At 30.2% G+C, this 27,649-nt stretch overlaps 1 protein-coding gene and 1 long non-coding RNA gene across 2 annotated transcripts; one reads left to right on the forward strand and one right to left on the reverse strand.

The window, feature by feature from the left end:
• Positions 1 to 451: 451 nt before the first annotated feature.
• On the reverse strand, positions 452 to 27,022 carry LOC136085741 (uncharacterized). The gene is made up of 4 exons (XR_010641151.1): positions 26,812 to 27,022; positions 1,338 to 1,408; positions 1,203 to 1,268; positions 452 to 634 (listed from the first exon to the last, which is right to left on the reverse strand). It is a non-coding gene; the product is annotated as an uncharacterized LOC136085741 (long non-coding RNA).
• Positions 3,368 to 10,186, forward strand: LOC136085682 (uncharacterized). The gene is made up of 4 exons (XM_065806988.1): positions 3,368 to 3,394; positions 3,843 to 4,170; positions 9,428 to 9,799; positions 9,924 to 10,186. The coding sequence occupies exons 1-4, from the start codon at positions 3,368 to 3,370 to the stop codon at positions 10,184 to 10,186; spliced, it is 990 nt and encodes a 329-aa protein (XP_065663060.1).
• Positions 27,023 to 27,649: the final 627 nt, after the last annotated feature.

Here is a 27,649-nt window from a genome sequence, read left to right on the forward strand (position 1 = left end):
GATACGCGTGGGTTTTTACCATATGTAACCCATATGGGGATTATTATTTTGTCCCATGTGGGTTTCATATGGTAAATCCCACATGGGTTTTATGTGGTAAATCCTACATGGGATATAGGTGGAAAATACTACATGTTATAGATCTTAAATGCCACATATTTTAATCCAAATGGTATAAAAGTAGCCAATACTAGACAAATGAAAGTCCAAATGCTTCTATGATAATTTTTAAAATTCTTTTAATTTAAAAATCACTTAAATAGTATTTTAAAATTATTCATCGAAGCTTTCAGAGAGGCTTAACTTAATCTGGTATTTGCTACTTTATCTATTTATTTGGTATTCAAAATGTGTAGCATTTTTGATCTTTTACATGTGATGTTTTCCACCTATAACCTGTGTGGGATTTACCTTAAACTATTATGACGAAATTTTATAAAAGTAAAAAACGTGTTGCAAAATGAATTTATTTTAAAAAAAATGCTATTAATCAATACATCCAAAATGAATATTAAAAATATTATTTTTTCTTTTGCGATTTACACGCCGTTTTTTGTCGATTGAATTAATTAAATCGCTTCGGCTTGCATAATACCAAGATTTTTAGTATCTTCTAACTTTCTTCAAACATTTTCTTAAAAAATATAAATACAAATATATATAAATATATATATATATATATATATATATATATATATATATATATATATATATATATATATATATATATATATATATATATATATATAGAGAGAGAGGGTGAGAGAGAGAGAGAGAGAGAGAGAGAGAGAGAGAGAGAGAGAGAGAGAGAGAGAGAGAGAGAGAGAGAGAGAGAGAGAGAGAGAGAGAGAGAGAGAGAGAGAGAGAGAGAGAGAGAGAGAGAGAGAGAGAGAGAGAGAGAGAGAGAGAGAGAGAGAGAGAGAGAGAGAGAGAGAGAGAGAGAGAGAGAGAGAAAGAGAGAGAGAGAGAGAGAGAGAGAGAGAGAGAGAGAGAGAGAGAGAGAGAGAGAGAGAGAGAGAGAGAGAGAGAGAGAGAGAGAGAGAGAGAGAGAGAGAGAGAGAGAGAGAGAGAGAGAGAGAGAGAGAGAGAGAGCAATTTTAATAAGGAACCTTATTAGTCGAGCAATTTTAATTATTAGCCAGGTTGAAGTCATTAATGACTACAATATTTCACAAATAATTATTTCCTAATTTATTACTTACAATGACTAACGTATGGGTAATTGAACACATATTATGCGCAATGAGCTTGAACCCATGAGGAAAATCCTGAAAAAAAGTGATCAATTAGGATAAGTAGTTAAACAAAAAAACAAAAACAAAAATGTAAAAACCTACATTTTCAATGATGTAGACGTTGGGTGCAATAGCCAACTATTATGGCAGTCTATGTTTTCTAATAATAATCTCTAGTAGAGACGGAAATATAAAAAGAAAACCAAAAAGTTGTTAAAAGATAATCATATTTTTCGTATTTCAAATTTCATTAAGAATATTTATGTAACACTCAGTATCAATAACAAGCAGAACCATAACAAAGTATATATCTATATATTAAAAAGATAACTGTATTTTTAATTTTTTTTGCTAAAAATGGTAACAATAAAAATCACCAACAATAAAAACACCAACAAAAGTTGATTCAAGCAAAAAAAAAGTTTTATCAATATATCTCAACAGGGTAAATATTTACAAATCCAAACATATTGAAAGACATATAGGCTAATGAAAAAATAAAAAACATAACAAGTAAATAGCATAATTAATTACAAAACTAGTTTTCACATAAATTATGATAGCTTTAGTATTTTGGGAGTGGTAATTAGTGAGTAATTCTTTAGCAGAATATTAGAATATACTCTGCATTGTTTTTTTGTGATTTTAAATTAATATTTAGCAGCAATGAACTAAAACTGAGTAACACAAAATGTTCTGTATAAAGGGTCAGTAGCACCTTGAAAAAAAAAGAAGCAAAATATTGCCCAATAGAAAAGAGCATCAGAAGGAATTTCAAGTCCGCCTCTGTTTAGGCCATACAGATAACTTCCATATTTATAATAATAATTGGTAGAATCATCATAAATTTTTATTTCACTTTTTTGCACATAGCCAGCTATGTAAACTATAGCCACTAATGTAGATTTATTAACTGAGCTTTCAAGATCATGTATATTATCCAGAAGTTCTTTTTCATCAGTAGAAATATCTCTAAAACATATGTCACAAGTATGACCATCGATACCATCAACAGGAATGTCAAGTTGTAATATCAATTTAGTAAGTTGAATATTAATTTTTTCAATTACAGATTTAGCGTTTATAAAGTAAGTACCTCCAGATCCCTGTCAAAGCTTAGAAAAAGCTTTTTCAAGTGGATCTGTTGAAAACCAACCTAATAAGACATACTTTGCTCCATTACTCAACAAAGTTTCTACAAGATCAATAAAGCCATAACATGAATGCGCTATTGCATTGCTAGCATCTAGCGTAAGCTGTTTTACATGCTTACCTGTAGGTTTCATAAAATTTGTTCAGCAATATCTCATAGCAGTTGTAACTGTTGATCACCAACTGAGTGGATTTCTTCGCATAATTCATTTCTAAACCAATATTCACATAGTCATACAATAAATATATACCTGATGTTGTTAACCATGGTTTACTATCAACTGTTTTAAACATTACAAAAAATCTTTGATTTACACGGTTACCATCAGTAATTATTACCAGTGTCTTACTATTTTCAATATTATTTATTGTATAGACAATTTGTTGACATTGAGCAAACTGAAATTCAGAGGAAAGATTTGCAACAGGTTGAGCTCTACATATAAATTCTGGACCTCCAAAAAGACATTTTATCATAAATGATAAAATTGTTTTAGCTAACTTTTCAGGGTAGTTTACTGCTTACTCAAACAAAGCACCTCTTTGGTAAAGTAATGAAGCTTTGACATAGACCTCATCAATTAGTATGGAAATTCTTTTTAATGGATTTAAATTCATAAAAATACTATTTATGAAACTTAGGTCCTCCATTGAGCTTATTTTTGAAGTCAATCGTGTTAAAGTCCTTATACTTGGCAACTTGTAGTCAATACACAAACAATCATATAAACTTCATTGTAGTTGTAATTGATATTGTAGTTGAAGTTGAGATAGTTCGACTTGCAAAGAGATACACAGCATTTCAAAGGCATTTTTAAGGCATTTAAAAAAACTAATCGTTAGTTTGACAATGTTATTACCTTACAATGTTAACGCCTTGAAACTTACAACGTTATCGTCTTGATGTTGCGCTATCTAATTTATAAACCAATCAAATTTTAAAGATTTATTAAAAAAGCGCGAACACAAACTTTCGTCTAATGTTAAAAGATGAAAATGTAAACACAGTATTAGGAATTGGCCTTCAGTTTAACAAATTTGTTGCGCGATGTCAAGGCCTGTTATTATAGAAGGCCGTGGTCACACATAATATAATATTCTGAAACTAATAAACAAACATCTAAATTTCTATAAGTAAATTTATTCTTTGATCATTGCCTTCATATCCTATCTTATTTTCATATCATAATCTATTATGGTATTATTTATATAACATATCACAACAATATTATTAAATTTGTAATGTTCAAATATCATATGACATTCTCTATAATCTTCATATGATATTTGAATATAGTTCTTGAGTATATTATCTGCAAACAATTGAAAATTATAGGCTCTTAACAAGTGGCTTTTCCCTTTATTTAATTAATTTTTTTTTATTGAAACCAATCAACTTTTAAATTTTTACATTTTTTATTTAAATTTTCTGATAATTCTTTTTATTTTTTTAAGGCTGCTGGTATATCCCAGCCAATTGATGCAAGATTAAAAGAAGAAATATTTACATCATCTGAATTTATAACTAGTGTTGATGAAATGCGTAGGAGATTAGAAATCATTGTGACAAGAGAAATGTTTAAAAATAGTATTTGTCCATCTAAATCAAATAAAAGATTCTTCACATCGAAAAAAACTACTAGGTGTTACATGTTGGAAGCAGTAAGAAAGAAAAGGTATTCAAACATTGACCAAGAATGTCTTATAAAAAAGATAGAACAATGGAAAGTTGAAAATCCTCACAGAAGATTTTATCTTCGACCTAAAGGGATAAGTAAAAATTGTATGTATTTAATATTTTACTGTGAGCACTCTTTACTTAACTTCAATTTTAATCAAGATATACAAAAATGAATGTGTATATATTTTTTTCCTTGTGTTCCTTGTGCATGTTTAAATAATAAAATACTATATTTTAAACACTATATTTAAATAATAAGCTTTTATAAAATATTTTTGTAGTGCACATTAAGGTGAATACTTTTTAAAAAAATTCAAATACACTATGTAAATAACTGTTCTTTTTTTTTTGATAACGTTTTATATTTTTCGAAAAAATATGTATTTAAAACAGGGCTCCCAGATACTCACTGTTTTTTTAAAAAGAAATACAATCCTGCACTTTTTAAGATAATGTGTCATTTTGCTTTTGCATTTCTTGTTCTAATCTGATTGCATAGGACATTAAAAATTATCATAACTAATTTTTAATCATTTTAATCACTGCAATAAATATATGTAATGTCTTAGAAGTAGTCCATTTAAAAAAATTTAAGGTAAAACAGAAATGTAAGATTTAAGAAGATAAAGAGACCTTCCACAACTGACATTCAGATATCCAACATAAATTAAACATGTTTAATTATTATTTTTTTAAATTTATATTTAACTTGGAAATAAATCATTTAATTTATTTTAGTTCATTACTAAATGATATTTTTGACTGTTGTCAGATCAGGTTATCCTGCTACTGGTATCATGTAACCCAGTACAATCTGCTTCATGTCCTGCTGCCTTGTAGGATACGCCTTTTTAGGCAAAGGCTAGGAGATGCCAACTCCGATTTAAAACACCCCCTGCCTTGGGGCTCTTGGTTGAGTAAAGGCTAGAGATGGTGTCTCGATAAAAATACTCATCTTGGGCAGATGTTAAATGCACCCAGCTACTGTCTTGTAGAAGGCCTCCTAGGCAAAGACTTAAGGGGTAAACAGATTCTATCTGTTGACCAGCCTCGCACCCCTTCTTCATCTATTAGGCTGGCGCAGATGTATTTTTAATACATTGTTTCCAGTTTAGGATGTTGAATGCTGGATCTTCTTGACTCAATGCATGGGTTTGCTTGTGTCACTATTTTTATGACTAGGCAACTCATTCTATTATCTCCTTATGAGGGTACAGCTCTAAAACTCAGTTTTATGGTTCTGAGGCCGGCTGGTAGTCAGGTTTCCCGAACTCTGTGGTAGCTCTCAGAGAGGCTGATTCCATCAACAGCTGAAAAATATCAAAGTATTAACAGTGCCATGTTGCGCATGGATGGTGTCCCTGTTTGTACTTTTGGTGTGCATTGCGGAGGCCACATTTGGAGCCCTTTGTTACGGCTTAGGGTTTATTAGTAGTAATGAGGCAATTGCTTGGGCTATTAAACAGTGTTCTGAGTACTATCTATGCTTTGAGTCAAGTTCTTCAATCTAATTTAAAAATGAATAAAGTACCAAAAACTATAAAACACAAAAAACCATCATCATCACCAAGTTCTCTAAACCTATCATTCACTAATATTCGTGGTCTTCGAAGTAACTTTTCTTCTGTTGAGTCTTATCTCTTGCAAAGTTCACCAGACCTACTTGCTCTTTGTGAGACTAATTTGAGTTCGGCTGTCTCATCTTGTGATCTTAGTGTTGATGGTTATCTTCCTCTGATTCGTAAAGACTCCAATAGTCACATGCTTGGCCTGGGCATTTACATTCGTAAGAATTCACCTGTTTGTCGTGAAACTAGGTTTGAATCCACAGGACTATTCTTTCATGTGCTTTCGTTTAGCACCACTTCACTCTATTGCCTTTCTCTTTGTTCTATATCGATCTCCTTCATCTCAAGACTGTACTCTTTTTGATGTTATTTCTGATCATATTGACCAAGCCCTCTCTCTTTATCCATCAGCTAATATAGTTGTTGTCGGTGACTTTAATGCTCACCACTCTGAATGGCTTGGCTCTAGTGTCAGTGACTCTGCAGGCATTAAAGCCCACAACTTTTGCCTTTCTCAATCCCTAACTCAAATAGTCAACTTTCCAACTCGCTTTCCTGACAACCCTAATCATTTACCTTCTCTACTCGACTTATGTCTTGTTTCTGATCCTAGTCAGTGCTCAGTTTCTCCACATTCACCCTTAGGTGCTTCTGATCACAGTTTGATCTCTTTAAAACTAATATCTCATTCTTCTTCATCACCTGAATACCCCTACTATCGAACCTCTTACAACTACAGTAAAGCTGACTGGGATTCTTTCCGTGATTTTCTTCGTGATGGCCCTTGGGTAGAAATCTTTCAACTTCCTGTCGACAAATGTGCTTCTTATATAACTTCGTGGATTCAGGCTGGCATGGAATCTTTTATTCCCTCTCGACGATTCCAGGTCAAGCCTCACTCTCCTCCATGGTTTTCCTCACACTGTGCTGCTGCGATTGCCAATCGAAACCGTTACTTCCATATTTATCAGCAAAACAATTCTCCAGAAAACAGACGTCTGTTTATTACTGCTAGAAACAACTGTAAAAAGGTTTTGTCTAACGCCAAAACCCGCTATTCTCAGGTCATGAAATCTCGTATCTCATCTCAAAAATTAGGCTCTCGTGACTTCTGGAGAATCTTTAATAATATCAATAATAAGGGCAAATCTATAATTCCACCTCTCTTGTATGGTTTAGACTTTGTCACCTCACCTAAAGACAAAGCCGAACTGTTTGCTAAAAACTTTTCATCAATATCATCTCTAGATTCCACTAATTGCGTTCTACCTGATATTGCCAACAAACAGGTTGATTCATTGCTTGACATTCATATCACTTCAGCATCTGTATCTAAAGCGATTTCCTGTCTAGACTCTTCTACAGCTTGTGGCCCAGACAACATACCTGTTATTGTCTTGCAGAAGTGTTCTCCAGAGCTGTCGTCTATACTCTCAAAACTATTCAACAAGTGCTTATCAGAGTCTTGTTTTCCAGCCTGCTGGAAAGCCGCATCTGTTATCCCTATCTTCAAAAATTCTGGGGAGCGATCTGATTCGTCTAACTACCGTCCCATAAGTCTTCTTCCTATCATAAGCAAGGTTTTTGAATCTTTAATTAACAAACACTTAATTTCTCATCTTGAATCTAATAACTTACTTTCTGACCATCAATATGGATTTCGATCTTCTCGTTCTACAGCTGATTTGCTAACAGTAATAACTGACAGGTTTTATCGTGCATTAGATGAAGGTGGAGAGGTTAAGGCCATCGCTCTTGACATTTCAAAAGCGTTTGATAAAGTTTGGCATGCTGGTCTTCTCCATAAGCTTTCTTCTTACGGTGTATCCGGCAACATCTTTAAGATCATTGAATCCTTCCTTTCCAATCGTAGCATAAAAGTTGTCCTCGATGGACAACACTCTTCTTCTTATTCTGTAACTTCAGGGGTTCCTCAAGGTTCTATCCTTGGCCCTATACTCTTTTTAATTTACATTAACGATCTTCCAGATATTCTCACATCTAAGGTGGCATTGTTTGCTGATGATACTACCATTTATTCTTGTCGTGATAAGAAACCAACACCCTCTGATTGCCTGGAGGGGGCATTTGAGCTTGAAAAGGATCTCACTTCTGCTACAGCATGGGGCTCACAGTGGCTGGTGAACTTTAATTCAGATAAAACTCAATTTTTTTCAGCCAATCGTTATCGCAATAATTTAGATCTTCCTATATTTATGAACGGTGATGTACTCGATGAGTCACCTACTCTTCATCTTCTAGGATTAACTCTTACTTCCAATCTTTCTTGGAAACCATATATCAAATCGGTTGCAAAATTAGCATCTGCTAAGGTTGCATCTCTTTATCGAGCTCGCCACTTTTTTACTCTGGATTCTATTCTCTATCTCTATAAATCTCAAATCCGGCCTTGTATGGAATACTGTTGCCATATCTAGGGCGGATCTTCTAATGATGCCCTTTCTCTTTTAGACAAGGTGCAAAAACGCATTGTAAACATAGTTGGACCTGCTCTTGCAGCCAACCTTCAACCATTATCACATCGTCGTAATGTTGCTTCTCTTTCTCTTTTCTACAAATACTATAATGGGCACTGCTCGAAAGAGCTAACGTCTCTTGTGCCATCTACTAAAATTCATTCTCGTGTTACTCGTCATTCAATTAAGTGTCATCCTTTTTCTGTGACTGTTCCTAAGTGCTCCAAAAACGCTTATTCGTCTAGTTTTTTTCCTCGAACATCAGCTCTTTGGAATTCGCTTCCTTTCCTGATTCATATAATTTGCAATCTTTTAAATCGTCCGTCAATCGTTATCTTGCTCTACAATCTTCATCTTTTCTCTTACAGTAACTTCCAACTTTAATTAGTGGCTGCTTGCAGCCTTGTTGGAAGCGAAGATGTTTAAAAAAAAAAAAAAAAAAAAAAAAAAAAATTTAATTTTAATAAACCTTCTCTGAAACTATTTTTACAATATCTTTTTTCACTACAATACCTATATTATCACTTATAGGAACAGATTTTACAAAGAAAGAATACTTACGGGGACATTAGCATTATTAAGAGCACCTGTGTACCCTGTACACCTTTGTGTACCAGTTATTTTTTTGTCCCCGCAAGCACCATTTTTTTTTTAAATGTACCCTTAACCACCTTTTTTAGAGAGCATAAAGTAAATACAATGACTATCATATAGCCTGACTCGCAAGGGAGAGCTGCTACCTCGACTGAGGGTTTGGTTAAGGTCAGCATCAAGGTCAGGGTTAGGAGGAAACAAGGTTTAAATATGGTTATATTACTGTAATTAATCGCTTTTGTAAATAGATGAAAATAAAAATGAATATAACAAATATATTTTTATAACAAAATAATAAATTTAAATATGTATAAATAAAAATAGAAATAAAATAAAATAAAAAAACATAACGGGAACATAAAAAAACATGTCCTCATAAATGCCAACTAGGAGTATATACATATATATATATATATATATATATATATATATATATATATATATTATATATATATATATATATATATATATACATATATATATATATATATATATATATATATATATACATATATATATATATATATATATATATATATATATATATATATATATATATATATACATATATATATATACATATATATATATATATATATATATATATATATATATATATATATATATATATATATATATATATAAATAATACATATGTTTTTACAAGCACATACATCTAAATAAACATATATTTATATATATATATTTATTTATTTATAGATGAAGTTGAACGCTCAGTCGGAAGCACCGAAGTTGAGGATGAGATTGTTGTAGAAGCATCAGGCCATAGTTTTTTATTTGTTTATCAAACTGAAGAAATGCAGAGGTTATTAAAAATATATGGCAATGAAATTACCCTTTTGGATGCCACTTACAAAACAACAAAATATTCTTTACCACTCTTTTTTCTTGTTGTAAAAACAAATGTGGACTATCAGATAGTAGGTACCTTTATTTGTGAAGGAGAGCCAGCAAAAAATATTCAAAGTGCTCTTGCCAAAATAAAAGAATGGAATCCTAATTGGAGTCCTTTATATTTTATGGTTGATTGTTGTGCTGAAGAGATTAATGCTATTGAATCTTTACATCAAGGTATTTCAAGATTTTAATTAGCTGCTTATTTATTTTTGTTAAGTCCTCTTGCTGAATCATTTTATATTTAAGTGGTTTTATGTTTAAGTAAATGAAGTTTTAACTTATATATTAAATTTTTTAGAGTGCCAAGTTCTCATATGTGACTTTCATCGGGAACAAGCGTGGGAACGTTGGTTTAATAAAGTAAATAATGGTGCCAGTGACATTAAAGTAGAAATGCTAGCTAAGTTAAGGAAAGTTGCCAGAGCTCAGTCAAATGTTGATTTAGCAAAAGCCCTTGATAACTTAAAAAAATGTGAACATTATTTAAATCCAAATCATAAAAATATGATTAACTGGCTTGAAAAGCAATGGTTACACATATTGATTATAATGATATATTGAGGTTTTATTTTATTTTTACTTTTTTTCTTAATTCTACACTAAATCCATACATTATTCTGTACCATTTTATTAATAGAGGTGGGCATACTTGTATCGTAAAGACAGATTAATGGTCAGTATTAATACTAACAATGGAGTTGAACAGCAAAATGAAACCTTCAAACATTCATACCTGAAAAAGCATAGTAACTCTAGTTTATCAACCATGCTTACTATTCTTATTGAAGACTACTTTCCAGATTTATATAATAGTACTTTATTTTTTTTCTTAATAGAAGATGAGAATATTTAGTAACAGTATAGGCTTTTAAAAAAAACGACCTTTACGAGGTCGTTTTTTTTAAAAGCCTATACTGTTTTTTTTAGTTTTATCAAAATTATGCAAAGGTTCTTTATCAAAACATGCAAAAGTGTTCTTTATTTACTTTAGTGTTCATTATTTCCTTATAAAGTTAAAAATATTTTAAATAATACAACATAACTTAAATATAACTTAATATACATTTTGATAAAGAGTCTACTCTAGTGAGCACGAAAAAATTAAAATGGAGATTTTAAAGGGAATATCTGACATAAAGAAAGATTTTTTTTATTTTTTTTTTAAATTTTAAGTTTTGATTCAGGCAAACTACCATTAACAAATTTAAAAAAGTGAACAAATGTCAAATATTTTTCACTTATTGTGCAAAGCAACAAACATTGGTGCTACACTATTTTTTGACACAATATATTAAAACATACTTTTTTCCTTTAGATATTGTGACATTAATACAAGACATAGTGGAAGTTTCCGCCAGTATAGTTCATACCTACCCACTTTTTTACATCATAGACCAAAACACTGTTAAACATTGCTTGCAAAAGATGTCTCTAGCTTCACATATTGATCTGCCTGGAGTTTTTGTTAAAGAGACTGGAAAGTTTACATGTTCATCTTTTGCAAACTCTGCTGAGTTCCATCATATTAGCTTTGGCGATTCAGTTACTATACCGAATTGCACTTGCCAAGATTGGAAAAGAACTGGGTATCTTTGCAAGCATTTCTTTGCAGTTTTTAATAAATTTAATTCATGGTCTTGATATAATTTATCTCAATTATACATTTACTCGCCGTTTTTGAACTTGGCTAAAGAAATTTCTTTTGGATGAAAACCTTTATTGCCTCGAAATGAACTGTTTATTACAAACAACAAAACAGAAGACAGAGAAGTAGATTGTAGCATAAAAACATTGGAATCACTTCCCAGACAAAAAATGTGGTTAAACACTAAGGCATCCTTTTTTCAAGAACTAGCTAAGCAGTTAATTAACGAATCATACCTTATTGAAAATGAAGAGAAATTAGATAATGGAATTGATATTCTAAAAAAAGTTAAAAAATCATTTGAAGAATGTATTCCAAATGAACAAGGTAAACATTTGCAGCCTGTTCAAAAAAATAAGCGTTAGTTACAAGCATTAAGCATTCCCTTAAGAAAGAAGGTTGCATTATATTCGGGGAGGCATGGAGTTGGTGCCAAAAAGTTGAGAGCTTCAAGCAGTTTAAAAATTAAATCAAATAAAAATCATAAAGTTTAAAAATTAAATCATAAAAATCATAAATATAATTCTTCAGCAAGATAATACAGAAGAAAGTATTGAATGGATTATGTTTGACAACAACCTGCCTGTGTTACCACAAACTGAAATTGATGCTATTGAGAACAATGGTATGCTGACAGATGTAAGTATCAATGCTGCCCAAAAAGTTCTTTTGAATCAGTTTCATATGAAATCTGGGTTTCAAGATACAATTTTAGGTAAAAAATATGTTTCGTGAGGAAAAGAATGATTTTGTTCAAGTATTATATACTGCACAATATCATTGGATTACCATTTCTAATGTGAATTATCCAGCGGAAACAATTTTTTACTATGACAGTCTTTTCCATGGCCAAGTGAAGGATCATGTTAAGCAGCAAATGTGCAATATATATAAAACAAAAGGAAAAATCTTAACCATCCATGTAGGCAAATGTCAACAACAAACTAATGGTGTGGATTGTGGCGTTTTTGCAATTGCTAATGCATTTAACATACTTCACAAATTTGATATTGGAGCTTTATCTCTAGACAAAGACAAAATTAGAAAATATTTTATTGAATGCATTAAAAAAGGACATTTTTCTGCTATTCCAATTTGCTAATCAAAATTATGTTTTAATGAAAAAAAATTAATCACTTTAGAAATTTCTTGCTCATGCCGTTCAAATTGGGTATGGTATCATGCAAAAAATACTTATCTTCATATGGTACAGTGTGATATGTGCAGCAAATGGTACCATAAAAAATGTGAAAATATATCTGATGAGATATTTAATTAAATAAATGCTGAAAAGTCATGAATTTGTTTAGCTTGTAAATAAAAAGGAATTGTGTTCACTAACATGAATGAAAAGTTAGTCATAAATCCAAAATCAGTCAAAATGCTTAACAATTTTCATTCGTTCTTATATCAAAAAAAGTTTATTAATGGAGAAACAAACCATATCGAAAATGCGAAATTTGATAAATCTCTACTTATTCAGTAAGGTATATACTGTATACACAGCATTATTTTCTTAATGTTATTTAATCAGAGGTTATGATACCATTATTTAATCAGAGGTTAGGATATCATTATTAGCAAATAAAGTTTTAGAAACAAGTGTTGAAATTAGTTGTTTTAAATAAAAGAAAAACTAAAGCTATAGACTTTCATTATTTAAAATATGCTTTTCCTATTTTTAATATATATATATTGTTAAAGGCAACTACCAACTACCTTATATTTTTGTAAAATATGTTTTTTCACATATTATAGATTGGTTTTTAAAATGCTTATTTATGATATTACTTTATTATGATATACTGGAATTTAAATATAAGCTTGGAAAGAAGCTGCAAGTTGTCTTAATAATACATGTTTAACTAAGTTTGTAGATTTATTAATAGACTCGAAACAAACACAGAAAATTTTTTGAATGCTTTTTATAAATTCTATTTTAGGTCAGCTTTATCTGGTAACTGTCCCACAGCTCATTATTAATTATTGGAGGAACTATAAAAATAAAATGAAGGAAAAACCAAGTATATAAAGTAATGTTAAATTCATTGGTAAGTTACTATATGTATGTTTGTGTTCTGTTTAAACCTCTGGCTCACCCAAAAATTTCTGTATGTTTATTTGTGTTCACCCGTAAGTTACTGTATGTTTGTTTGTGTTCTGTTTGAACCTCTGGCTCAATGTTGACTCACTAGTATGTTACTGTATGTATGTTTATGTTCTGTTAAAACCTCAAGCGCAATATTGACTTAACCGTAAGTTACTGCATGTATGTTTGTGTTTTGTTTAAGCCTCTTGCGCGGTGTTGACTCACCAGTAAGTTACTACATGTTTGTTTGTGTTCTGTTTAAACCTCTGGCGCAATATTGACTCACTCATAAGTATATACGTATGTTTGTGTTCTGTTTATACTTTGTCGTGGTGTTGACTTTTAGTTACTTTATGTTTGTTTGTGTTCTGTTTAAACTATTGGCGCAATATTAACTCACCCATAAGTTACTGTATGTAAGTTTATGATCTGTTTAAACCTCAAACGCAATATTGCCTCACCTGTAAGTTACTGTACATATGTTTGTGTCTTGTGGAGACCTATGACGTGATGTTGACTTTAAAAGTTTATGCTTACTTTTTTAGATTTTTTTTTTTAGAGTCTATTTTTATTACACTCCCTGTTCTTTTATGTTCAATTTTATTAATATAAAAAAGAATGTGCAAGAAAAAACAGTTTGCTAATTGATTGTGCATTTTTGTCATATGCTTTCAATCGTTCTGAGTAAAAAAAAGCGTACATGTGAATAGGAAGGAACCTTAACGTGGTTTGTGTGCTCTAAAACAAATACCTTCCAGACAGAAACTTTCTGACAAATTGTGTGTGAGTTGTAGTATTTTTATATTGGTAGTATATAATCTTCTGGTTGTTGAAATTCTTGCTTTCAAAGTGTTTTTTTTTTCTTGTTTATTTAGACAACACGGAATGCAGTGAGGATTTTAAGAGATGAAGGTATAATTTTTATTAATTGTAAACACAAGTAGATGATTTAGAGTATTTAGAGTATTATTAAATAAAATGTAATGATTGGAATTTGAGTGAAGTTTGTTTTCAATATAGACAATTTTAACTTGTACAATTATTTTTATTAACTAATTCTTTAATTTTCTACTTGGTCGTTCAACTTAAATGTTTTGTATCTACAACAAATGGCTGTGTGAGATCTTATCGTAATCTAATCATAAAATTATTTTTGGTAAATAAGCAGTATGAAGAATAAATGCTTAAGAAGATGTTTGACAACGATAATGAACTTCAAAGAATTTTTAAAATACTATTGTTAATTGCAGTTAATTTATACTAAGGTATCATTTATGTAACGGTGCGTATTTAACTTTGAAGATATACATGAAATTGTATGTTTATTATTTTAAATTGTTTCATATTAGTTTTATTAATTCATGCTTTTTCATAAGTTTTTTTTTAATTATTACTTTTGATTTAAATGCAGCTATTAAAAGCCTATATAATTAATCGATTTTATTACGCAGCATCACCTTAAGAAATTAACCTCTTTTGATTAAACTGCCGCAGCTTATAAAATAAACAGTTTTGGCTTCAATTATTTATTTATGTATTTTTTAGTAACAATAATTTAATAGGAACTTAAAAAACAGAAATTATAATTTATATTGAACATGTCTTTATTTTCCAACAGTTGGCTTATATAAAATAGGAAGAGATTTAGCAACGAGACGCGGGCAACATTTGACAACGGCGTTTGTCATGAAGACGCCGTTTGACTAAAACCATTTCGCATTTGTTTCACAACACGCGTCTAATAACCGTTAACAACAATGACGGTTATATTCTGCTTGAAATCTGTAGGAGATTTAGTTTTTTTAGGCTACGCTGAAGATTTAGAAGATGTTTATGAATTTTTACTTTTAATTGACTCAAACAATTCCCATGAATCATATCCTTATTGCAAATATGATATAAATACTTGGTATAATGATGTACAATGTAAAATTATTTCAAAAAAAAGACCTCGTCGCCATTGATATTTTTGGCGTCTCAGAAAAAATTGTAAACGTACAGAAAACTACATGCTGTGGTCTAGAAAAACTTTGCACTTTACTAAAACGACTTGCTTTTACATGTAGATACATGGATATGGTTTTATTTATTTAGAAGAAAGCCTACAGAGATATACCTTTCTTTTCATACAGTAATTGATTTTAATTATGAAACCTTTTGTCATAGATGATGCTACAGTTTAGGGAATTGTTAGACTTCCAACTAATTAGTGTGTTGTTTATAATGGACATAAGAATAAAACATGCCCTCTCAAATACTATAGTTAAGAATGCAAAGTTAACCCCAGATCAACATATTTATAACAAGCAATAGGCCGGGTAAATAGAAAAAAGCAGTTGCTTTTACTCAATAATTGGTCAGCTTTACGTAAAAAGAAAATATCAGCAATTTTCCTTAAATTTTTATTCACGTAAATTACTCTAAAAACGCTGAGTAAAGAGAATTGCTTTTTTTTTTATTACCCGGCCTAATGAGTGAAGTTCTTGTTTCAGTTGAGTCGCTCGGACTATGAGTTGATTAAAGTTATTGTTATTTCAGTTAAATTCAGATGAGTTGATTGGACTTATTGCTAACTACTTTGCAGATTCAGATAAGTTGATGGGACTTACTACTAACTACTTTAAGTTTGTTGATTTTCATAAAACGCTAAAAGCTTTGCAACCGCGCTTATCGGTTTTTGAAACATTTTGTTCGTTTTTTAAAGCAGCCAAAAATTACCCAAAGTATTAATTACACTATCATTACGCTGAAAGTCTTCTTGAATCAATTAAAAATCAAGGTATTGTTGGCACGTCTATATACGATAACTTTACTGAAGTGGTATCACATGCGGATGATATACTTTTAAGCTCTATCCTCACTGGTTTCAAAAAACTGATAAAATCATGCGATATTTACAGTAATTTAAATTCTATTAAAATAAATGCTGAAAAATCTGAGTTCTTGATTTCAGGGTAAGCATAAATACAAATCAATACGATAACGATTTCTAGTAATAAAAAAAATCTTCAGAATAAACTTAGACATCTGGGATTCACATGGGATACTAAACATTCAATTTTTGTTTCACTCAGTCATAAAAATGTTGAGGAAAAAATCTCAAATTTTAGAGATATTGTTCAAACTCTTATTCAATCTGAAATCCGGTTTGCTCACCCAAGTTCTAATTCCTATATATATATAAAGTGTTGGCAGTCCATATCTTAACTTATGGTATGGAGCTAAGTGAAAATTATTCTGTTTTGATGAAAAAGCTTGATGTACTTGGAAGGAGTGCGCTAAAATCGCTTTTAAATATTTTGAAACACAGTAATAACTATACAAATTCGCTGTTCAAAATCCAGGAAATTTCAAAAATATTTAACAAAATAAATTAAACTTGTTCCTTCCTCTTCTTAATAATAAAACAACTGCAGACATTATCTTTTCACAGCTGGAACACCCTTTACTTCAACATTCGTTTGTTGGCGATATCCAGGACCTATGCCATTTTCAGATAATAAATTTTCAAAATTTAATTCAAAATAAAAAGAGAGTAAAAATAGCACTATGTAAAAGTGAAATTTCCTCCGGAGTTGAACAAACTTTGAAGTATGCAATAGAGTGCTGGAATGCAAAAGAACAAAGAGGAATTTTTAAACAAATTCTTGAGCAAAAAATTCTTAAGTGAAAATCGCAAGAAAAAACTTTCTTATTTTTCCTTTTACCTTGTAAATTACTAATATGTAAATTACTATATTACACTGTAAATTAATTAATGAATTAAAATATGGTGTTAAATAAATGAAATAATAATAATAATTAAATACACTCTATGGGAACGAGTTTTGATCCGTGCAACAGCTGAGTTTTGTTTGAGGCTTTTGCAGTCCCGTTGCCAGAAAAAAAAACATCGGAGGTGCTTAAAGACTTATTGGGTGGACCAATTCCATTGCCGCTTTAGAAATTGCACAAATATATATATATATATATATATATATATATATATATATATATATATATATATATATATATATATATATATATATATATATATATAAATTAGTAGAAAATCATCTAACAAAAACTTTTTTTATTTAACACCCTGTTTCATCAATAAAGACTAATCATTTCTGATAAGTCTTTCTTGATGAATCACAGTGTTAAATGTAAAAAATTTTTGTTAGATGATTTTCTACTAATTTATAATTGCTCTGTTCTTTTAAGAACATTGAGAACTCTATTTTGTAGAATACATTTTAAAGTTGTTTAAATATATATATATATATATATATATATATATATATATATATATATATATATATATATATATATATATATATATATATATATATATATATATATATATATATATATAAACAGTATTGGACAAAACATTTGCAACCAACATCGAACAATGCTAAAAAGTGTTCCTAATTTTACATGTCTTAAAAACGAAACGAACTATACTACCACAGCAAACAGTTCAGGAGTCTGGAGTCATAGCATGCCATGACTTGAGCAATCAGCTGACAGGTGACAGCACACAGGCAGAATTTCGTTGACAAGTGCCATTTTGCAGCGGACAAAACAAGTGCAACTTTTTTGGTTTGTTTCATTTTCTTAAGTCTGGTCCGTGTCAATGTCACGGAAGTTTTTTAATAATTAAAGGAAGTATCCAGAAGTTTCCAGAAGTTTCCAGAAGGATGTAGAAGCTTCCAGAAATTTCCAGAAGAAGCATCTGGAAATATCCAGTAGCATCCAGAAATATCCAGAAACATTCAGAAGCATCCAGAAGCTTCCAGAAGCATCGAAAAGAAGCATCTAGAATCTTCCAGAACAGGTTCACACAGGTTTATTTTACTATATAAGAGACATGTAAATCGACATGTAATTCAGTATATGGAAGTCAATCAGTCAGTATTATCAAGATAGTTTACTGAAGTGAGTTTTATCAAAGTGTTTTATCGAAGAACATTAATTCAAGAAGTGAAATACAACAAGTGTTTCATTACATCAATACAGTCGACATCCAACCAAGACGTTGTGTTCCACAGAGCATTATTGTATCATCACAAGGTAAATGTAACACGGTAAGCCTTGAGAAGCGTGATTATTTATGTTTATTATTTTTATGACTTCAAGTGCAAAAATGGCTTCCGACAGTCTTGGATTGGAACTAAGAAAGAAAATTATTTGCGATTACGTAATTGGAATGTCACAAAAAAGTATTTGTGATAAATATCGCGTGAAAAAATGGACCGTATCAAGACTATGTTTCAAATATTGTTCTACGGGGAAGTTGGCAGCAGATAACAAAGGTGGAAGACCGCGTTCCACCACTTCTAGAAAGGATTCTATGATTGTCAGATCAGTCAAGAAAGATCCCTGGATATCATCAGTCGAGATACAAAAGCAATTAAAGCTGCCTGTATCGGACCGAACAATCAGACGACGTGCTGTTGAAGCCGGATTGTTTTCTCGACGCCCTGCAAAGAAACCGCTGATTTAACTAAAAAACCAGAAGAAAAGACTCCTGTTTGCTACATCTCATATTGACTGGAATGTGCATAAATGGCGAACTGTCCTGTTCAGTGATGAATGGAAGTTCAACATCATTGGGAGCGATGGCATTTGCCGTGTACGTCGACCGGCCAATAAACGCCTCGATTTACGTTACCGCCATTAGACCGTGAAGCATGGTGGAGGCAATGTAATGGTCTGGGGATATTTTTCTGCTAATGGTCTAGGTCCAATACATGGAAACGATGGAATAATGGACCGTTTTATGTATAACAATATCCTGAAAGATGTTATGTTATCTCGTGCTGAATGGAATATGCCAATAAAATGGGTTTTTCAGCAAGACAACGATCCGAAACACACTGCAAAAGTAGTCAAGCAGTGGTTTCAAGACAACCACCTCTCGGTGATGGATTGACCGCCTCAATCTCCGGATCTCAACCCTATTGAGAACCTGTGGGAGATTGTCAACCGCAGAATTAATTGTGAAGGTGTTCGTAATAAGGATCAACTGTTTGAACAAATCCAAAAGGCCTGGACAGCGATTGCACAAAGTTTCATTGATCACCTGGTCGAATCTATGCCTCAAAGATGCAAGGCTGTGATTGACAACAAAGGATTCGCCACGAAATATTGATAGCGAAATACAGCTTGGTCAACATTTTGTCGAGTTGCACTTGTTTTGTCCAGAAGGAAATCAACTTTTTTTAATACTTTTGATTAATTTATTAATTTTCGTGTACAAATAATGAACTTTGTGATGAATAAAACTTGAAGAACTTTGTCTCTAAACAGTTACATAGTTGTTTCTCTAAATTGAAAAAAGGCAGCACTTTTATATAAAGAAACTAAATTAGCATTATTTGGTTGCACTCGTTTTGTCCGATACTGTATATATATATATATATATATATATATATATATATATATATATATATATATATATATATATATATATATATATATATATATATTAGGGATATGACTTTTTAATTTTTTTTCAAATAAAATGTTTCCTGTATCATAAATCGATGAACTTTTACCTAAAATCATGAAAAAAGGCCCAAATAGCTTTCTGCAACAAAAAAAGGTCACCCCAAAATAAAAATTTGATTTACCATTTTTATACATTCATTTTTGACCGATGTTTTAATCTTAAGCTTAATTCTCAGCTTAATTCTATTTATTTCATTATTTTGTTATGAATTTATAAATATAACGCCACACGTTACCATGGCAACGAAACGGCCGTGTGCCGGCAAATACTTGGAATTGTTATGTGATGACGTCATTGTGTTACCACGGTGATATAGACGACTGTAACAGACTGTAGAAGATTATAGAACTTAGTAGAACATTCTGGAAGCTCTAAATAATTATATAAGCGAGCTGCTGTCAGAGCTCAGTGTTGATAATGTGAATAGTTCTATGAAGTACTCTGCGTGTAACTGAGCTAATAAGGAACTACTGTAGCGAACTAAAGACGCTGTAAGTGTACGAAGTATAAGTAGTTGTAGCATTATCGTTAGGATACGGACTGGATTATCGAACTGTTATCAACATTGACTGGATTATCGAACTATAATTGGATTACTATACAGTTAAAGTATTTTATTAATTAAACGACTTTATTAAACGGACATTTACGCTATGCTATCCGTAAAGTCGTAACAATATTATATGATGTCTCACAAGAAAAGTCATACCACAGTAACAAAGAACAAGAAGACTTGGACTAAAAATTTGGTGAGATTTCAAGAGTCACACAGAAGAAGAGGAAGCGTGGCTGTAGAAGAACATTCACTCGATGAAAAATCCAGAATACCACTTCAATTGCAGATCGTAGGAAGATACCAGTTTCTCGGAGCATATGTTAAAGGAAGAAAAGAACGAATAGACCAAATTTCTAAGGAAATTACAAAATTGTGGGACAATAAACTGAATTTTCCACGTGTGTCTGATCAAGTGATAAGAGCAAAGCTTATGAAGGTGCTGAAGGTCTATGATGAATGTGTCAAGCGTGGAAAATATGATGTTCTCAATGCATTATTTGACATCACGAAAGTGAATGGCCAGTGGTTATCCTCGGAAGATAAACGTCTATACCACCTACAAAAAGAAAGTAAAGGACAGGTGGGGTACTCAACAGGACAAGTGGCAAGTAAAGAAACCATTCACCCTTCCAAGAGAAGGAAAGTCCAGTCTGGAACAGCAATACCTTCCACATCACAAGTCCTGTCTACCACAGACAGTGGTACTGAATCTGAAAACTGCAAAAGTAAGAGTGAAGATGATGAAGACGACGACGGTGATAAAGACGATGATGAGGACACTCAGAAAAAAACTAGAAAGCACTACAAAAGTAAATTTGCTGTAAGTATGGTTACATCAAGTGGAGTTTCCACAAAGAAAGCTGCTAAAATATGCAATGTATTATCACAACAAGGTATTGATATTCCAACTCCAAGTCAATCAGCAATTTACAAGTCCATATTCAAAGAGGCAGGTAAATTAAAAAAAGAAATGATACAACAACTTAAAATGGAACAGTGGTCCTTACACTTTGACGGCAAACGAATAGATGATAAGGAATATCAGGTAGTTGTACTTCAGAATGAAAGAACTGACGTGAAACTTGATGCACTGCGTTTAAAAGATGGCAAAGCTGAAACTGTTGCTGAAAAAATTGCCAAACTTATTGATGAATACAATTTGTGGAATTCAATTAAGATGATCATTACTGATACAACAAACGTCAATACTGGGAAGAGAAATGGAGTTGTTGTGAAGTTGCAACGTATGTTTAAATTAAAGGGTGTCACAATACCACAATTTATCGGTTGTCAAGAGCCATTCTCGCCATTCTGGCGTTCATTCTTATGCCTGAAGCGAGAAAGAATTTGGAGAAGGTTTGCAGGTTCATTTCATATGAGTGGGCAGAACATTGGTTTTGTAGTCAAAAGTACAATGACAATGACTTCAAGAATTTATCTGATGTATTGAAGCCTTACAAAAAGGCATTGCAGTCATTCAAAAATCACTGGAAGAAAGAGCCATCCGTCATCGACATACCACGAAGTAATCAGATAGCTGAACGTGCAATCAAGGTGATGCAAGACCTGTATGCTTCCTGCAGAAAGAAAGACAAACTGCAACTTCGATTCATTCTAAGTAATAAGCGCTAGACTCTTTATGAGACGTGAGCATCATGTGACCCATGTACTAAACACAGTAGGCCTATAGACACAGACAGTTATGTATATTGTTGTACTAGACGCTTTGATACTGTTAATTTTGTAATACTTGTATAATTATATATCACATAATGTTTTTTGTTATATCACAGTACATGTTGCATAAATAAATAAAATAACAACAGGAGTATGACTCTTACAACATCTTCAGCCTTTAATATTCATTTACTGTACAAAAGTGTACCTATTGAAAATTCGATTTTTTGGTTTTGGGGTGACCTTTTTTCAAAATATGTCAAAATGAAACATCTATTCGTTCTTTTTACATAAAAGTTCATTGAATTACGATACAGGCCTAGTAGGTTGCAAAAAAGTCATATCCCTAATATATATATATTATATATATATATATATATATATATATATATATATATATATATATATATATATATATATATATATATATATGTATGTATATATATATATATATATATATATATATATATGTATATATGTATATATATATATATATATATTTATATATATATATATATATATATATATATATATATATATATATATATATAAATATATACATATATATACATATATACTATATATATATATATATATATATATATATATATATATATATATATATATATATATATATATATATATATATATATATATATGTTTATATTTTTATATATATATATATATATATATATATATATATATATATATATATATATATATATATATATATATAGATATTTATATAAATATATGTATATATATGTATATAAAGAGCATAATAAACTCCTTCATTTAACCCTATCTGATACTAATGCTAAATTAAAAATGGTTTTGCAGCTTTCTATAAAGCTTTCATTCGTGTTTATTTTGAAAAAAATATTGATTTTGGAGTAAAATGTCAAAATTTAGTTTTTGGACTCATTTTTTTCCGATTTTTATCCTCTTTCATTTGATATAACCATCTGTACCATTGTATTATTTGATAATATAAAATATTTAAAAATTGCATTTTTCATGGGTTTGAGACTTAGCAACGCCTTAGCAACAAAACAAAAACCCTTATATAATCCTTAAAGTCTTAAAATGGCTTCTTTCAAAGCAAAGCTTTTAAAACAAATATTACCAAACTCAATTCCACTTTAGGTTAAAAACCTGATAATACCAGTATATAAAGACTTTCATTTTTATATTTACCTTTTATTACGATACGTATATGTCCCGATATGTAATTTTATTTTCCCGATATGTAATTTTTTTTTAAAGACGTTTTTCTTTTTTGCAAACTTTACACTTATCTTTAAACTTTTTAGTAATTTTCAAACTTTTTAATTTCACTCTTTTGTATAATATTATAACTTATAAAAATTGATTTTTCTCTATCTCACAAAGAGTTTTGATGAAAAGACATTTTGTCTTCTACTTGCCCCAGTCAGCTTGTAACTATGTATATTTATTAAAATTTGAGGATAACATTGTTAAATGTTTGCATAACAACGAAATAAAACTAGCTAGCCCTCCCTGACAAATAGGATTAAATATTTAGAAAGGGATATTATACAGTTCTTATTTAAAAGTTTATTTTTTAAATGACACACTAAATAAGAAAAGTACTCATTAAACATTCTCTTGTGTCAACAGCAAGTAAAAAAATACAACTATAACAAAAGTGAGGAAAACAATTAGGAAACAAAAAAACAGTTAACTAGAAAAATTGCTTGAAATCTTTTATGAATCAAGAAAATACAACAATGACAGAGAACTCTAAACTGCTTATTTTTAAAAAGAAAAAAATGTATTCAAAGTTTTGCATAAAAGAACAACCAGTGCTGAAACGTCGAGAACTTATTTGAGCACCATATTAGTGTTTCAAGAAAATATAAAGAAACACTTCAGCAATGAAACATGTTTTATTTTGTTCAGATTCACTCCCAGCAAGGCTGCAACCAACCACTATTAAGTGAGAATCTACAAGAAAACAAAGAATTGAGTTAAAGAGCAAGAAAACGATTGACAGATGACTTGAAAAGTTGGAGGTTGTATGAGTCAGGATAACATGAAAATGGAAGAGAGTTCTAATAAGGTGAATGAGAGATTTGATTTTTTATAAAAAAATGGAGAATAAAAAAAAATTTGTTTTTTTTATCCAAAAAAAAAAAATTGTTTCACAACTGCGGTGAAAATATTTTTTACAACAGTTAATTTCATTTGATGTTTTCCACAAAAATTATTTCATAAGACTGTTTAAATAATTTAATTGAAAAAAGTTTTGGCGTAATTTGAGGTAGAGAATGGAATCAGTAGTATGAAAATGGCAAGCACAATAAGAAGAAGCAACATTAGAAGATGCTAACTTAGCAACCAATTATATATACGGTTTTTATGAGAGGTCAGAAGTGAACGATGATCCAAGAAGAAAAAAGAGACTCAGTAAAGAATAGGACTCAGTGAAAGGGGTACCCATTCTTCAATTAAAAAAAGTAAGTGCAAGCCCCAATCTGATACAGAAGTGAGATCAGATTCAAGATCCGCTGGCTGTTTTAACCAATAGAAAAGAGAAGACTTTTTGTCAAAACGTATAATAGTTAAGTTATCGGCAAATAGAGCCACTATAGATGTAAGGTAATCAGGATTACCATTAATGTAGATAAGAAACAAACAGGACCACAGATAGATCCCTGAGGTACCCAGAAGTTACAAGAAATGAAGAAGAATGTTGCCCTTTGAGGATGACTTTAATAAAGTGGTCAGAAAGGTTCAGAGGTATTTATAGGTGTTCTCGGTTAAAAGATAAAATCTTTTGGAAGGATAAAGAAGAGTGCTGCCTATCTAGGATAACTTTAATGCTAAAAATGGAGAGAAAAGATTTTTATAACTTTTGTTAATGCGCAAATCAAAGGTTTTGTGAATACATTGAGCCAGAACTTTCTTATCTTTTTTATATAAGATATAGTAAAAGCAGTTGATTATTAAAGTTACCAAAACTTAAGAAATCAGCAGTAGAACCTTAAGACTGGAAACAATATTGATCGTTAGAAAGTAAGTTATTGAATTGCGTTATAAATGCATCAGATAATAACTTTTTTCTTGTACCTACTTAATCATGACAAAAAATCTTATTCTTTATCAAAACGAGAAATCCAAACTTTTTTTAGCTTTAATAAAAAGAGATTTGATGACAGAAATTCGTAAAATGATGTAACAAAAATGATTACTATTGGAAAGGCAGGCAACAATGGAAGCTTTTATTTCTTCTTGTTAGTTGCAAGCCGAGCCTCATTCTTCTCAATGATTTTTACCTACTTGTGAAGCTGTTACTTCTAATTGTAATCATTTTTTTTAAAAGAAAGATCTTTTTCAAAAGAACAATTTTCTTGTGAAAAAGATTTTGAAAAAATGATTAAAAAACAAACGTATTTTATTATTACAAGAAATCAATGTAAAAAGGTGCAGTGTGATGCTTAGCTTCATTATTCTCAGTATGCAAAATCTTGTATCTTATCTCAGAAGTTAGGTTCTAGAGACTTTTGGAAAAACTTCAACAGGGCGATTAACAAAGGTAAGTCTAATATTTTAACTCTAATTTGTAGGTCTGTTCTTAATACCTATCCCCGCGATAAGGCAGAAGTATTTGCAAAGAAATTTTCTGCTTAATCTAATGGCCACACCTTTTTCTGTCATTCATATTAAACCGATTAACCCATTGATATACATCCAAATAATTTGGGCTTCCGTTGCTCAAGTCATTACTAAGTAAACTCGACTACCTTATCTACTAATTTAAATAAAATTGTAAGGGTTGTCGCCTGGACAAAACTTCTGTCATACAAATTTTTTCTCCAAAACTCTTTATAATCCTTTCTGAAATATTATTAAGTGCTTGACTGAATCTTGTTTTCCTGACTGCCGGAAAATGGCTTCTGTGGATCTTACTTTTTCAAACTCTAGAAAACACTAGATTATCCAACTATCATTCTATAAGTTTTCTTTTTTATTATAAGATCTTTGTGTTTTTAACCAACAAATAGCTAACATTTTAACTCAAATCTAATATCTTACTCTCCGACAATCAATATGGATTTCAATCGTCTGGTTCTATGGCTAACTTGCTAACATATCAAAAGCTTTTGATAAAATGTGACATACTGATTGTTTTTGAAATTATTATATCCTTTCTTTCTGATCGCAGAATTATTTATCTTTGAAAGCCAGCACTCCTCTTCATTTTCAATAACTACAGTGATATACGATACCCTGTACTTTTTTTTATTTAAATTAATGATTTTCCTGAAAATCTTTCATCTAAGTGACTCTATTTGTCGAGGACTCAACTTTTTTTTTGCTCACTAAAGCTTAAGGACTCTCTCCCAACATCTTCTTTTGTTAACTCGTACAATCTTTAACTTTTTAAGTCTTCTGTCAACCATTTTCTCTCTATTTAACACTATTCTTTATTTTCTAGTAACTCCCAACTTAAACCTGTTTGTTTGCAGCCTTATTAGGTGCAAATTAAAGAGTGTAAAAAATACATATCAGCTTGGCAAAAAGTAATAAACAAAAATACCATCATAAATAAATAATAATTTAAAATAATGAAAGTAATTATAAAATTTACACACATTAGAAAAAAGAATAAATAAACAACCACAAATAAATAATTTATAAAAATTTTCATATTTTTTATCAAAATAAAAAATAATAATTTTTGATCAAAACTCACCAACAAATAATGCATTTCTTTGCTGTAGAAGCATGAAAATGTTTTTGAATTCAACTTAGCTCTTAGTTTATGGTTCTATAGTTAAACATCGGATTTCTAGGTTCAACTATCAACATCATTTCTAACAGTTGAGAAAGTCATATTGTTGTAAAAGTCGGTAAGTTAAGATAGCTGAGATCCTTAAAAAAGAGAAGAACATTTAAAAGTTGCATCTGTGTTATGGAAAATATATATATATATATATATATATATATATATATATATATATATATATATATATATATATATATATATATATACATTTGATAAATTCTAAATTGCATATATTTATATATATATATATATATATATATATATATATATATATATATATATATATATATATATGTATATATATAAAGAGTTAAATCTTAATTTAGTTACCCTCTAGTTTGATGTGGTTTGTGGTCAGGAATATAAATTTAAAACTGCAAGCATAACATAAATAATATTTTAGTGAATGCTCAAAAACTTCAAAGTTTAAATTTTTTTTTTAATAAAACAGTAAACTTTCTCATCAAATAAGTTTGATTGAAGATAAATGTTTATAAAATGTCTATGTTAAAATATTTACATGTATATATATATATATATATATATATATATATATATATATATATATATATATATATATATATATATATATATATATATATAAAGTAAACCTTGATCATAATCTAATGTTTTGTTTTGTTTAGCAGTTTTTCATGTTTACGTTAAAAATGAGTTTCATAATGATCCTAAGTTTATTTTATTCTTCTTTTCTCAACCATATTTTTATATTCAAAAGAAAAGATAG

Source organism: Hydra vulgaris, chromosome 10, assembly GCF_038396675.1.
Source record: "Hydra vulgaris chromosome 10, alternate assembly HydraT2T_AEP".
NCBI lineage: Eukaryota > Metazoa > Cnidaria > Hydrozoa > Anthoathecata > Hydridae > Hydra > Hydra vulgaris.

Coding starts and splice junctions, on each gene's coding strand:
- LOC136085682 (XM_065806988.1), top strand. CDS start 3,368: ATGTTAAAAGATGAAAATGTAAACACA. Junction 3,395..3,842: donor AAGATGAAAATGTAAACACA/GTATTAGGAATT, acceptor TATTTTTTTAAG/GCTGCTGGTATATCCCAGCC. Junction 9,800..9,923: donor TATTGAATCTTTACATCAAG/GTATTTCAAGAT, acceptor TAAATTTTTTAG/AGTGCCAAGTTCTCATATGT.